This window comes from Uloborus diversus, chromosome 1, assembly GCF_026930045.1.
Source record: "Uloborus diversus isolate 005 chromosome 1, Udiv.v.3.1, whole genome shotgun sequence".
Taxonomy (NCBI): Eukaryota; Metazoa; Arthropoda; class Arachnida; order Araneae; family Uloboridae; genus Uloborus; species Uloborus diversus.
This window is the reverse complement of record NC_072731.1, coordinates 111,523,428-111,539,363: the sequence shown is the minus strand read 5'-3', so window position 1 is coordinate 111,539,363 and position 15,936 is coordinate 111,523,428. Positions and strand designations below refer to the sequence as shown.

General features: G+C 35.4%; 1 protein-coding gene across 2 annotated transcripts in view; it reads right to left on the bottom strand.

Moving 5' to 3' along the window:
- Nucleotides 1–280: 280 nt before the first annotated feature.
- Nucleotides 281–15,936, bottom strand: part of LOC129231392 (monocarboxylate transporter 9-like) — a 55,158-nt gene continuing 39,502 nt past the window's right edge. For both annotated transcript variants that reach the window (XM_054865698.1, XM_054865706.1), the window contains exons 4-6: nt 13,767–13,910; nt 6,167–7,702; nt 281–464 (exon numbers count right to left, since the gene is read on the bottom strand). In XM_054865698.1, coding sequence (XP_054721673.1) covers nt 322–464; nt 6,167–7,702; nt 13,767–13,910 — 1,823 coding nt within the window. In that variant the 3' untranslated portion in view covers nt 281–321. The remainder of the gene's footprint in view (nt 465–6,166; nt 7,703–13,766; nt 13,911–15,936) is intronic.

The following is a 15,936-nucleotide window of genomic DNA, read 5'->3' as shown; positions in this document are numbered from 1 at the left end:
TTTTAATGTCCACCTCATCCTGGGGCAAAGATTAGAAAAACAATTACAGAAACAATAACGTGAACTGGCAACTTAGACCAAGTTCAGTAATGAACTAAGAGATCCTAACTGTAATGTCTCTCTCCCTCTTTTACTCACTCATGATTCACGTTAAAAAAATATATATCAAGTTAACAAACTATATCTAAAGAACGTTTGTGTACGTACATGCGTAGATATATATATATGTATGTATACTATGAGGTACAAAACTATATGAAATGAAACTGCAGTTGAAAAATTGTTTAATGATATGAGTCTAAAACTTTTTATGCTGAAAATTTACACCGCCGAGCCACCGACTTCTTTTGGCTCCTCCTTGATCAAACACCTTTCGAACAACCAGAATAGCGAGGCAGCCAATGAGATGAGACCACAGATATAGAAGATGTTGGCATATGAACCAAGACTGTCACGGAAGTACCCTGAAATCACATTGATAAGTTAAAATTCAAAAGGGGGAAATGGGTTTTTAAAAGAAATTCAAATACAGGGTCTGACAATAAATTAGGCAATTTTAAAAGCGTCATTAGAAGTAAATGACTAGCCTTTTTAAATGCAAAAAAAAAAAAAAAAAGATATTTGTTTTTCAAAAACAACGTTTTTAGTTGTCCATTATCCCTTTGTACATACTCGAATAGTTTTCTACCCACATCGCTCGTTACCTGTTGCAGTATCTCTACAGGAATTCGTTAAATTTTTCCCGAATTCGGCAGGCATTTCTAGAGTTGAAGCATCGAATTCAGGAAGACATTCAACGAATTACTGTACAGACGCTACCGGTTGGTGGTGGAGAGTTGAATACGCGAGTATGAACGTCGCGTGGTCCCTCTTAGAAGCTACCATGGGTGCAGAGAAGATGCTTCTCGTATCTTCTTCAGAGCAATACTCAAATTGTGGAGTAGTACTTCCATTTCCATCCATCGTGGCCAAAACGAACTCCTTCCCAGTTGAGTAATTTATATTCTAATGAGCCAGTCCCATCTGCATTGATTCCTACTTGGCCAAGCAAAAGGATCTTAGATCACCCAAGTAGAAATAGCAACAATAACACATGTACCGCAACAGGTAATCGACGACGTTTGCAGAAAGCTACCTAAAACCCTAAATAGTAGTGTGGGGCCCGATTTTGATCTTTTGTCCCACACGCCTGAAAAGGGACATCCTCCCCCATTCTGCGAACAGTTGCATCTCATGAAATAGACAGAAGTAAACACATTTTGGCGGTCAAGTTTTCCCATCGCTTGTTTTCGAGTCAACGACACTTGGAATTCAGAAGGGCATTTTCCTCTCTCTGCGACGTCAGCATTATGTCAAAAGGGGTTAGCTTCTTTCGGAGATTTCAAATATTTTCCCGTTCTCAAGTTGCAACTGTAGGATATAACTCCTGAAGTTCTGACAGTTCAGAGCGCATAAAATAGAAGACTTGGAAATAACAAAATATCAATTCTGACACTTTGCGACACTCCGTATTAAATAAAACGTAGGGTTTTCCTGGAAACTGGTTCTCCAGATGTTTGAACTATGATCTTCAGAGAATGTGTCCCGATCAGGGAACGCTTCCCCCGGTATAAAACGGGTAGTTAGGATTTTTCGAAGACGAGAAGAGGAATAGAACTTTCGGTGCACAAAAGCTTTTCCGAACTCTGCGACGTTTGTCCGGAGTAAAAGATGGAAATCCTCCCGCGAGTACCTTTGGATTACTTAATGGATAGAGGACCGAAATCTTGGTACGTACTATTATAGCTCCCAAATCTCTTCTCCCATTACTTAACTGTTAATGAATAGTAGAAATATAAAATTGGAGAGCAGTCTTTGAAATGTCTGCCTTTAAAAGCTATTAATTATAAATTTAGATAAAGGAGTGAAATTAGCGAATTATTATTTTATGTATATTACATAGTATCTTAGTGTTATAAGCAAAATGTTTAAAGTGATAATAATTACGACTCCAACTATTATTTCTTCTATATTCTACAGTTCGATGGTCCATAAAAACAAAACACAACGCATTGTACTTACTCCACTATGGGGTTACGGCCCAGCAGTAGCTTAAGTAGCGACACGTCCGCCATCTTGGGGCTAAATGCCACTTTCTTCCTATGTCTGCTATGGTGAAGTAACGCGTTTTGCTTCTTGATTGCGGTACTTCTTGACTGTGGATTAACATAGGGTTAATAAGAAACCACAAGCAAGAAGCAAAACAGGCTACTTCACCATAGCAAACATATCGTTAAGCCCCAAGATAGCGGACGTGACGCTTTTATAACCACCGATTCACCGCTGGACCCACTGTAGCCAAATCAAACTTTTTTGCAATTCAATTAATCCCATGCTAACTAAGAGGTTTCTAGGGTCAATTCTGCAGAAGCCGAAGCCTTGAAGCACATTCGTGTATGCTTCTTAATTTCTTGGGTACATATTGTTTAGAGGAAATTCTTACATTTGGAACTAACTTAATCAGCATATCTTATTATGTCCTCGTTTGAATGACGAAACATACTCCCCTCTTCCGTTACTTAGGCAAAGCAACTGCATGACGCAACTGTAGTCTCAAATGTACCCAAGAGATTGGCAGCAATAATTACTCAATGAAATAAAATGCGTTTGTATTTTAATTTTACAAGCTGGAGGCCGGCGTTTATAAGTTAAAGCTGAGGTTTTCTACTCAATTTGTTAATCCCGAGAATCCCTTTTCCAGCTTTTCACAGCTAAATTTGTTTAGATCTTTCGGTTGATGGAACCCTTAAAACAACACGATAACGTTGGGCCATTCCACCGTCACGTGCGGGACAAAAATATGCTTAACTTTCATTAACAATTCGTCATATCTCTTAATATTTTAATGAAACAGGAGGAAGCAATTTTTTTAATCTTTACATTTGATTCAATGATACTCCTGACACAATTATGCCATTTTAAAATAAAATTTATTTACACGCGTCTCGTGCGGGACATCCAAAGTCAACCTCTGGTAACTTGATTATGAATAAGTTAATATTTTTGCTCTATCAATACAGCAATTATGAAACAAATTGTAGATTTTGAAAGCTATGGTTCAAACATAAAGGAAACATATCTCATTAGTTTAGAAATAATTAAACCAATGGAAAAAAATATGTATATGCCCATTCCGTTGAAAATGGTTATTTTTCCCGCACGTGACTTTCCCCGTATTTCATAAAAAAGAAATAATTTTTGAAGAAAGTTTTTGCTTAAGAAATCACACATGCGCAAGTGATTTCTTAAGCAACAAAATTTTGTTCATCCTCTTTTTGAATTATGATTTGCTATGAAATATATGAAGCGTTACGTGCGGGACAAAATTACCGTTTCCGTTGAATGGCCTCGTTAATCAGATAACCATCGTGATTTTCAATAAATATTTTAGTACAAAATTATTGTAAAGTAGGATTAACTCATACTCTTGTCCTCTATCCTTCCATATTTCAAACCGAAAATTAAAGATGAGCCATGTTCATCTTATCCGGGTCATTCTCCAGAAAACGTAACTTTTGAACGCAAATATTTTTCGCTTTCGAAGCCTTTTGTTTTCATTTTTTTCATTCTTCGATGAAAATGTTACCCACTAAAAGTAACCATAAACAATGGCTCAGCTAAATTACAATTATTTTATTCATAAATGAAAAAAATAATTAATGCCTTGTTCACGGAAATAAAAAAAGGGAAAAAAAAAAACTTAATGTTTAAAAATCAGTCGAGGTCAATTTAATACCAAAGTAGTAATTTTGTTCATTGTGCAAACAATGAGCTATTTTAATGATTAGTGGGAATCTAATATTAAGCTCTCCTATTTAAAGTACGGCTTAATTAGCAGTTATCCTTTTAGTTCAAATGTGTGTTATACAATAGCATTTAGTAAATTTAAGAATATACTGGCAATTTATAATTTTGGTACAACTGCCTAAGACTGATATATTTTCCCTCCATCAGTTATTTCCACCTCAGAAATAATGACATTGATAAGGTCTGTTACGGAGGTGAGGAATTTGCCATTAATATAGGCCTAACGGATTCATTTTTCAAGGAAATATTTTGTTTCTTCGTTTGCACAATCTGCACATGTTAAGCATATGAAAACATGTTCACTTCTTTTTTTTTACATTAATTAATCTCTGAAATTCAAGTTTACGGAGGTGAGAAGTCACAATAATCACTTAGTTTTTAGAGCAGAATCCATCTTCTTGTTTTTCGACAAAAATCTCACAACTTTTTTTATGGCTGAAACTGAACAAGAGGGCTCAATTGTGTCATGGAAAATAAAATTTGATGTCGTTACTGCCACGTACTAATGAGGGATGGCATTTTGTGTTTAGGTAACGGAGATGAGAATTTATTGTGTGACATTACTTCTTATTAAAACAAACAAAAACACAATATTAAAAATTAAATATACTTAAACAATTAGAATTTGAGACACTTGTGAAAGGAATAATAAATAAATAAGTATATACTTTTAATTAAACAAGTTATTAAGCAACGTAAACAGTCGCGCAAGATGTGTGATATGAGACGGAGGTAAGAATTCAAGTTGCGATCCAAAAAATACTAAAATAAAAATTATTATTAAAAAATTGTTGGCATGTTTAAATAGACATATTTTTGATAAAATTAAAAAGCATTGTTAAATGAATTTTCCCTTAAAGTTTTCTCTGTAAAAGGAGTGTGAAAGAAAAGTTACACTTTTTGAAGAATGAGCCATCCGCGGTTGCATTTTTTGTTTAACATCCCTTGAGTTTTTAATTAATCAGCATTAATATTATTCAACTAGGGATAGTTGAATAATATTAATGCTATTTATTATAATTATTTATTCTAATTTTATTTTTCCCGAACCACACAAAAACTAATGGTTTACCTTAATCAATGCAATCACACATTCAAAAACACCACCGCAGTGCCATATTTAGCAGTTAGCACAGTCTCACATAAAGCCGGGCCGGCAAACAACATGCACGCTTCGAGTAAGGCATTCATAACCTCCCGAATGAAACCGCGCATTATTTTACCGTTATTGCTTATTCATGCACCCAATAGCATTTATAATGAGTAAACGAACTGTCCTCACAGGTGGGGTGGAGAACTTCATGAATACATCGTTTGGAGCGTGCATGTTGTTTGCCGGCCCAGCCTTATGTGGAACGCATTGTGTTCAGAAGCAAACAAATAAGCAGCAGTTTAGAATATTTTGAAATTAAAATACTCATGTTTTTGCTGAAAGATCTTAGTACACGCAGAACTAGTGTGTAAAACGAATTTATGTTTACTTTTTCCTTGTATTTTTATACTACCATTCAACTTGAACAGAATCCGATCCAATCGATTTCGATAAATTCTATCTACTAATAGGGAAGTCAAAAACTTAATTTGCCCCACCCGGAAGGAAATTTCTCGCTACGTTACTGGTTGATAGAATTTGATCGAACGCAGTCGATCAGGCCCCAAATTATCATTGGTGGTGTGAAGCATAACATAAAAACGAGTAAAAGCTGATTGTAAACACTAGGGGGAAAACTTAAAGCTGTGATCTAAGCAAGTAAATTTTGTCACGAGATATATGGTCATAACACTAGCAGTAAAGCACAAAATGGCGCTACACAGATGAGTTTTTCCCACTCAGTATTTAAAATAAAATATATGTGTATTAAATCGTGAATTCTAGAAGTCACAGCTTTTGACAAAACGACATTTTTCGCATAGATATCGATGCAAACGTTCATACTAGTTTTTAGGCTTGAAGAATTCTCATCCGGAGTATTATCTATACATGAAATTCTCACACGCTTTTTTTTTTAATTAATTAAGCCACTAACATGATCTAGAAGTCACAATTTGAAATAAGAAAAAAAAAGGGCTGTATGTGTTTGACTACAGTACTGTTTTGCTGCTTTTGTTATTGCTAGAACACAGCCTGGCAAACGTTGTGCGTCATAGCGAAATGACAGCCTAGCAAATGAGGATCCCCCTGTTCCTTATAAAGACTGATTATGAACCAAACTGTGGTTGCACTCATGACGCTTCCCGTTTATTTTAGCGTAAGGAATTTGAGGATACGAAATTGAGTATTTAATACACATTACAATCATCAAATATTGTATTTGCTCACCAATGAGGAATGGTCTTCCAAAAGAGGCAAATCCGTTCATGAAGCACATACAGCCATAGGCAACTGCATGTGTTTCAGTTCCCAGAAAATCCACTAGCAAAATGGGGAAGACTATCATCGTGCATCCCAGAAGCAACCCGTAGCAGCAGCTGGCGACTATCAGGGCTTGATAAGTCCTGGCGAAGGGAAAGCAGAAGAAAACCACTCCGATTGCTGCCATGCCCAACATGACGAAGTGAGATCGTCTGAGGTACTTCCTGTCCGTGACCCATCCCAGGCTGAGACGTCCGAACAGATCGGAAATGGCAAATGCGAATAAAATGTACTTAGTTTCGCTTTCTGGAATACCAATATCCAACCCGTAGTCTATGATGATGACCACATACATGTGAAACAGGAAATAGAAACTGACGTTTGTGATAGCTGTAATATAAAACAATGGATTGCTAAGTACGATTTTGAAGCTTTGTATTGAATCAAGACATGTCTTGTTATTGTCGCTTTTAAGAAACCGATTCATAAGTTTTTGTGGTTCTGTTTTTGCACTTAGCTCTGAAGATTTTCGAATGTTGACTATTTCTTCTTTGGCATATGGATTATTTTCCCCACTTGTCAACAAAGAGCTATCGGAAAGCAAATTCTCACTTTCATCTCTTTGAAATTCGTTTTCTTCCTCAATGCTATTGGACGAGTCTGAAGAGCTTCGCTTTGTATTCCTGCCCTGAGAAGAATATAAGTTTGAGCCTTGTTGTCTAACTTCGCCAGAATGATTAGAAGCGTCCTCATATTTCTGCGAGTTAATTTCGGGATTAGTATTCCTCTCGTTAGTCGGTGAAACATCAAGGGATGTTTGCGAAAAGCTTTTCAATACATTTTCAAAATCTGATATGGATTGAAGTAGTGCGTCCTCACTTCGGACTTTCTCTTCTAGAAAGTCTTTGCTCTTTTCAGAATGTGAGCACTCCAGATGGTTTAAACTTTTCGTTTCGCTTAAACCATTTTTCAGGATCTTTTGATTGCTACTTCTGTGGCGGAGTGTTAAATTCAACTCTGATAACAACTCTTGTTGTTTCTTCGAATTGGGATCAAGAAGACCATTTCCGACGTCGTTGATTTCATGAGTCAGCAACTTCTGTTCGGTTTCGTCCTCGCTGAAGAAGCTGCTATTAGGTTTCGTAGGTTGTGTTAGTGAGCTATTCACAAGACCACCGTATTTCTGGATGTTAGAAGCTTCATTTGTCTGTTCATTTGAACAACGAATATCTTCGACGTCGCTTTTCACTTTTGATTTCTCCAGCCAATATGGTGGACGTAGAAGGGCACCGGCAACAGCCACGTGTAGGACCACGCCCCCCGTCAACAAGAAACAACCTGTAAGGCCGTAACTGGCGATGAGATACTCAAAAAATACTGGCAGAATTAAAGATCCGAAACAGGAACCCGAATTGGCTATTCCGTTGGCTGTTGCTCGTAGATTCAAGAAGTAGATGTTGACGATGACTGGCATTAAGGTATTTACTAGTCCATAGCCTATGCCTGCAACAGAATAAGTTTTAAATAGTACTATAGTATAAAATATGAAGCAAATAAATTAATGTCTGCATTGCTTTCCACTGAAATTCTATACTTTTGATCAAAGCCGGATCTAGAGGGGGGGGGGTCAAACCGGTTTTCTTGCACCGGGTGGTAACTTCAGGGGGCGGAAAATTCGAGTGGTGCTTCCGGCAGGAAAAAAAGACTTATTTTAAGAAAATCTGGAAAGCACTCTAGGTATTCTGCCGTGCTAAGCACAAAAGTCGTATCTGCACTTTTTATCAAAATTGAGATACGGTCACCGAGTGATTCTTTGTCACATATTTTACCTAAATGCTATGTTTTATGACCAAAAAACATAGCATGGGAAATATTTTTAAAGGTTTTGAAAAAGTAGCATCTGTATGAAATGCATGGAGGCACGCAACTTTAAACAGCAATTTCTCATTTTTAACTCAGGTGCAGATACGACTTTTGCGCTTAGCACGGCAGTATTATATGTATTGAAAATATAAAACTGGAAAAAAGAAAGAAAATAATGCAAAAGGAAACTAAGATAAATTATTTTCAAATAAAAAAAGAACCGACTTCAAAAAACAAAGAGGAACTAAAAGGTAAAAAATAATTGGTCATGTACTTACATTTGAATTCCTTACATTTGATTGGGTGAAGGTTTTGCCGCAATATATTTATCAATAATTAAAATTAAAAATGAAGATAGCTACGTAGCCAAAAGGAGAGAAGAGTAGGAAACTTTTTTTTTTTCTGCGTCCACAAAGATAGCTTGGAAGTGAGTTTTTGTAACTTAGATTTTAAAAGAATTCCAGGGAAATATTCTCGCACCCCATCCATTGCTCTAACGTTATTAAAGATGGCCTACACATGAGGATTTGAGACTGCAATTTTGAAAAACTACCAGGAAAGTGCTCCCATCGTAACCTCTGAGAAATGCCCTCCCATCATTCAAGATCGAATAAATTTCGTCTTTTGGACTTTTTCATCTTTGGACACTTTAAAAAATTTTCCGAATGTCCCCTGAACTTGTCCTCCTCTTAATATCATCGAAGATCCTCTAAAATTTCATTGTTAAGGCTTCAATCCCGAAAATCTTACGAAGGAGATCCCCCAAACATCCTCCCCCTTTAACATTACTGAAAATCACCTACGATTGCGTTAATGGAATTTCCGTTTCCAAAATTTGCCAGGGAAAGACAAAGAACCTCTCCTCCCGTTAACATCATCAAAAATATTCTAAAACTGTGTGTTCTACAGCATCGAAATTTTTTTTAAAGAATGCCCCACTCTGTCACTAACATCATCAAAAAACGTCTTTAACCTCGTTTTCACTGCTTCAATTACGAAAAATTTCTGCTCACGAGCCCCTTGAAAACTCCTTCTGTTATCGAAGGTTGGTTAAATTACGTTTTCGGTGCCAAGGGCGCCCATATGGGAGGGTAAGTGGGGGCTCAAGCCTCCCCCCCTTAGAATTTAGAACTTCCATGCTTTTAGTACTTTTTTCTTTGCAAAAATTTAAAAACATTTCTTCTTCAGTCGTTAATGAATAAGTTATTAAAAATGTCAAATTTTAATAACTCTAATCTGCACTGAAAAAAGTTTCCATGGGGAAAATATCCTGCTAAAGCATGGAGAAAATATCTGAGCCCCCCTCCCCCTCTTACAATTTTGCATATGGGCGCCCTTGTTCGGAGAATAAACTTCAAGAAACTGACGGTGCACTAACTTTTAAGAAAGAAAAACTACTATCGCGTTTTTAAGGCTTCAATTTCAATAAATTTCTAGGGATAGCCCCGAACCTCTTGTTCCCTTAACGTCACTACAGGTCGTCGAATACTGCATTTTTTGAACTACGTATTGTTTTAAACAATTTCCAAGGGAGAGCCCCCGGACCCCCCTTTTCCTGTCACAATCGGAAATACTTCACAGTTACGTACTTGGAGTTTAAATTTCGAAAATTATCGGAGGATGACCCCCGAACCTTTTCCCCCCTTAAGACTACTATCGATCTTCTAGAACTGTTTTTTGAACTACAATTTGAAAAAGTTTTGAAAGAGAAAAGTTTTGAGTATGAAAAAAAAAAAAAATTGAAGCAAGATGAATGTGTGTTGGGGGGGGGGGGCGACATTTTAAAGTTTTGCCCCACCTCGGAAAATTCTTAGATCCGGAACTGCTTTTGATTAAAAAAAAATATTTGAGTGAAAAATTCCTATTGTGCGTTGATTCCATACTTAAACTTTCATTTTTGCCAAATACACGATCAATAAAATGTGAACTTTTCACTTTGGGCATCATTTGATTTTTGTAATTACAAAGCTAATCTGCAGTCATTTCCAAGATACTAATTATACTAACTTATAACATATGTTTTCAAAGTAATGCGACTATAGGGAAAAAGCTTTCTTCTTGTAAGAGTAATACTTTGATTGTATAATTAAAACGAAAGGATCTGATGGTTTGATTAAGAATAAGGTCTGTAACAAAAAATAAACGAACAAAAAAGAAAAATCTTATTGTTCATAATGCATTAGAATAGATTAACGTTTCACCAATTGTTGTATCCGTTCTCCTTGGGGGTAAACGTGGCAATTGAGGACAAAAGCTACCAGATTTGTGCTAAAAAAAATATTGATCGTCTATCAGAAATTTTTTTGAAATGTATGAAAATATTTAAAATGTTACATCGATACATTTTCTCTGAGAAACACAACACGTTCATTGATAAGACTACTTCATTAAATTATAATATACTTAACTAGCAATTAATGAGTTTTTAGGGGAAAAAACGTATAACAATCAAACGTATCATATTAAAAAAAAAATGAATAATATGAGCTAAACAGTCTTATTCACAAATCGACTCGAACCTCCGTCAGATACACGAACAATCGAAGAAAGAAGAAAAAAAAAATAGTAATTTTTTGCGGCGATTCTCTTTCGATAAATAATTACAGTCGAGTCCCGACTTACGCGAGGGATGCGTTCCAAGACAACTCGCGTAAGTCGGAATTTCGCGTTATGGAATAAAATATGTTTAGTAATTTTTTATAAGCATACCCAATTGTTTCAGACGTTTGTAAACACCCCTCATATTGTTTGAAACCATTTATTAACTATATATTGCAATATCTTTTACAAAGAACCGACTTTTTCTGTATTTTAGTAAAAGCGTTATTATTTGACATAAAATTCTGTAATTTAGCACAAAATCAATGATTAATGGGGGAGAGAAACTTAAAATAAAGCAGTATGGGGTACTTACAGTATGTACACTACAGCATTATTATAGCACTTAACAGTATAGATATAGTAAATATATTTATAATTTAAAAAATGAAGAAGGTTTATGCAGTGCGACCAGAATGTATTTTACTAACGTTCATATGTAAAATGCAAAAAAAAGTTAAGAATCGGGGCGGTTATTTGTACAAACTAAAGCAAAGAGTTGTTTAGACTAATACAGTGGGTGAACGTCCGCTTTTAGTGATGCTTAAAGGATGAAAGTCCATTCACAAAACCAATATTTAGTATCAACGAAGCCCATTCTAACTTTCCGCTGCTCTTTTCCGAAGCATTTTATGTTGCAGGCGAGTAATTTGTGTCCTCACTAAAAAATTCATTACTCATGAAAAACTCGCGTTATAGCCATTTCGCGTAAGTCGGATCGCGTTGTAGCGGGATCCGACTGTACTTGAAAAAAGAAAGTGGAAGTTTAAAAAGCAGATTAGATTTATTTTTAATTGAAAACAATTCCATACATTTCTGACTTAGGGCTTACCCATTGAGAAGAGGTAAAATGGAGGGAGCGAAGACTTTCATTCGTGAAGACATGACCCTAAGTCACGTGATAGAAGCATTGGAAGAAATCGGGTTTCTTCCACTAGTTTCACACAAAGCGTGTCAACCATTCGTCGTTGTTGAGTCACGTGACTTGAGGTATTTGCCCAAGATTTGCTTAGCCAATGATTGAACTTGCTCCCTCCATTTACTAATTCCTGCTCTAAGGTCTTACCCGACTTAACTTGTTTTATTGTTATGAAATGTTCTACTGGTTAGTTACGAGACGTTGGGAGTATATCTTGGCTTTTTGCTGCAAATGAACCTAGATGATCTAATGATATATGTAATTATTTTTTGCATTCAAACCCGGACCCATGATTTACGTTTCTTTCAATGTTGACTGTCACGTCGTTTATAACGTGAAAATATGATTAATTTTAGATTTTAATATATAAGTGCAAATTCGTTGGAAAAACATTTCGTCTGCGTTCTGGCAAAAGTCATTTAAGTCCGTACTCCCAAATTGTTCCCCTTCCTTTTAGAAGATTGGATACTTGTCTTTGATTTATTGTTTGTTCTTATGCCTTTGATTTGTCATTATGTTTTTTCTATATTCCTCAAAATAATTTTTCATTTTATTCCTTTGGTTTGTTATTCCAAATTTAAAACTTGGCATTTTTTTTTCAAAATTATAGAAGTTTCATGTCCTTCTCTCCTTAAATAATTTCACTTTATTCGGCACTTTTTTCATCTTCCCAACAACTATTTGGCGCTTTATGGCCTATTAAGGCGTCAAGGCCATTGGGCCATAAAACTCAATAGAACCAAACAGTCAGTATGTCCACAAAAGATTTTAAACAGTCATTGCAATGAATTGATTTTAAAATTACCGTACTACCCCGCATTAGCCGGCATGCCGCAAAATTCTGGGGTCACCAGACTTTCAATAACACTTGCCTGTCCTTTCGAGCATGCCGAAAAAAATCGAGGGTAGGAAAAAATATATATATATATGATCAGCTTAAAAATTAATGTAGGGTCTATACATACCTTATCCATATTAATCAACAGTTTAATTTTGTACAAATATTTACTGATAATGTCATTTGCTATTTTTACAAGAAAAATGTTATTTAACAACGTATAATTTTATAAAAATTAAATTAAAACTAAGCAAACATTCAAGCAGTAAGTTACCGCCCCTAAAGCAGTGCTAAAGAATTTACCATAGCCGTTCAGTAAATAAAAATTAAACTTACTTCTCTGAAAAGAAACTAAAATAATCTATTTAAAAAAAGTATAAACAAATCGCAGTAACAATGTTTGCTTCTGAATTGATTACTTTATTGGCATATAATTAAATCCATTAATAATGACCTACCATAAATAACAAGCACATATTTATGCAATACACATTTTTTTTGAAAGGAAGTTACTTTCGGGATTTATTTATATTTTTCCATACAGTGGTTTTCTTTCCGATTGGAACTGAATGGGGAAGTTTACGTTTGTTTTGTTGTAAAATAAACCTCAAATTATCCGGCATGCCGAAAATTCGACATTTCCAGCATGCTGATGAACCTTGCTTTTTTCCGGTATGCCAGCTAATGCGGGGTAATACGGTGGTTATTTCATGATGTAAAACAATTACACAGTTTAGAAGCTACATGAATAAATTCTAGTAAACAATAGGTATCTGCAAAATAACTTTTGCTAAATAAATAGCTAAGCTTGAGCAATGCCTCAAAACTGGAGTTACGGACAGTAACAACCTAGCCTTAACCAGACTAATTATAAACTTGTAGTTCTCAATGAGAAGGAATAAAAGCTGGAGAGAATGAAGCCTTCAATTCTTGAAGCAAGTATTCCAAGTCCCTTGATAGTAAAGTATTGGAAGAAATCAGTTCTTCCACTCGTTTCTCGAAAACCATGACTCCCATTCGTCGATGATGAACCATGGGACTTAAGATTTTTGCCTCAGCATTTGATAAACCTATGACTGCACTTGGATCTCTCCAATTACTTATTTCAGCTCTAAGCCACTAAGCCATGGCCTAATGGGTGACAACTTACAGCCTTACCAGTAACTTTTGTCTGAACGGCGAATATTTGTTTAGTAGTGGAGTGATGAACTAATGGTAGTTTTTTTCACCTTTGAGGGTTGATGAGAGAGAGTGACGGTTTGTGTTGGCTGATACGGAAGTTTGTAAAGTTATTTGAGAATTTTAAATCAAATCAAGAAGATACTGAATGGCATGGCAAACTAACTGACCGAAAACAATGCCGAACAGGATGTTGATGACGCTGAGTGACGTGGTGAAAAAGCAGCCCGAAATGCCGATCGTTCCGATGACAGCTCCAATAATGGTGATGGGGCGGACGCCATATTTTTGGCCCAAAATGCCAGCAAAAGGTCCTGAAACGAAGTATATTTTCAAATTAGAAATAACTCATCAATCTATGTTCATAACTTTTATCAACAAATTACAGATCTATACAGTTTATTAAGTCAGTACATGCATTACTCCGACTTGAAGCAGCAGTATTATTGGCACTGGCTAAGTAGCTGCTGATGAGCTGAATAAAGGTAGCAAAATGAAGATTTATAGTTTAAAAAATGAAAAATAAAAATTTACGCTTAGACATTTTTGGAATACCTTAATCAAATTACCGAATTTTTGGGTGAACGAGCTTCGAATAAGCGGTCCTCAAATGCCTTAACGAAGGATTAAGGATTCAATTGAAGTTCAAGTAAATACGTACACCATTAATGTAATGGTTTATTCTGGGTTTTGTTTACACTTGGTGGTCATGAAATAACGTGAGGTGCTCAAAACCATCTTGCGAATGAAGTAATTGGGCAAAATATAGCCAACTTCATAGACGTACATGGTAAACCATGGAATTTCGATTTATGGAATTAAAAATAACATCAAAAACCGCCACCAGAGGATATTTTGAAGTTGAAAAGGTATGTTACTGTAGATATTGATGGACAAAATGCCAACCGGCAGAATATGGAACAATTTTATTTACATATGATTCAGTGAGAAGCAAAGGGATGTAAGTGGACATTTTCAAGTTTTGAGTAAAATGCGTTTAAAGATAAGGTCATAGGTATACTTTCATTGACAAGTTTTTTAAAATCATGCTGCATAACACAACCTACCAGAGATACCAATACTATCTTTTGTCCCTAAAACAAAGGACAGGTTCCCCTACTATTTGTACTGGTTATCTCCAAATTTTTAATTTTGCCACTTACATCCCTTTGCATCTCACTGCCTCAAATGAGGCTCAATATGACCGCCATCGTGATATTCCAAGCTTAGATCATTGAACTCAATGGTCTAAGGTTCAAAGAGCTGCATACGATGCACAACTTTTTCTACAGATCCAAATCAATTTCTCCTACCTATAACGTTACTCAATTTTTCAAAGTTGCGACAACGAGAACCAGTATCGGCGATTTTTAGAAAACTGGAAGTAAAAACTATTGCAGTAATATTTTATATTAAAAATTTATTGAATATGAACATTCATGTATTTAAAAACATATGAAACTTATTTATTCATCGGATTCTAACTTATAGTTTGGACAAACCTAATCTGGCAGCATTGTGAAGGCTACATAGATTCTAATCACAGCATTTCGACGCTGCCAGGCTCCCAGGTTAGCTTTGCCCCGACTATAGTTACATAGAAGTTCCAATTCTTCAGCAATGAATTCAATTTTTTATTTTTAAACAACAGTAATCAAATTCTCCTACATGAGTGTAAATGAGGATACTCAAAAAATAGTGCAATAATTGACTTACCTGCAACAAATAACAATTATTCAATTGAAAATATATATATATATATTATATAATTTCAGCTTTGGAGTAGCTTTTCCTGTCTCAATTGTAGATGTCTATAGTAGAATGTCTATATAGTGTCATTTCATGCTCTGAAACGAAATTACCACTAATCTACTCACAAAAAAAGCTGTTAATGTTTCTTCCAAAAGTCATCAAGATACAATATTTTCCGCTTATTGTAGTTACAGAATACTTTCTATTAAAAGTATAAATAGAAAATAAAAATTACGCTCATTGTTTATCATTGAAACTCCTTTATAAGTAATACTTATTTGTAGTTACTAAAATTAATATGCGCAGCATTGTTTGGCTTAAAATTCTTCAGGATTCACATTGATACATTTTTGCAGCTGGCAGCTCCAAAGCTCCCTGGTGGCATTTTTTAGAACTATTTCACTCGGTAGAAGGGGGTCTGAATGTATTTTATAACCTTCCTTTATATCTAGCGCTTAGAATCAAAACATGCTCAATTTTATATTTCTAAATGTTACAGGAGAGACAGAACACGTTTCATGCTGGGCTCACTTAATTTTCTAAAATCTTGTTCTCAGGATTCCTATTTCATCACGCATCAAGCTAACT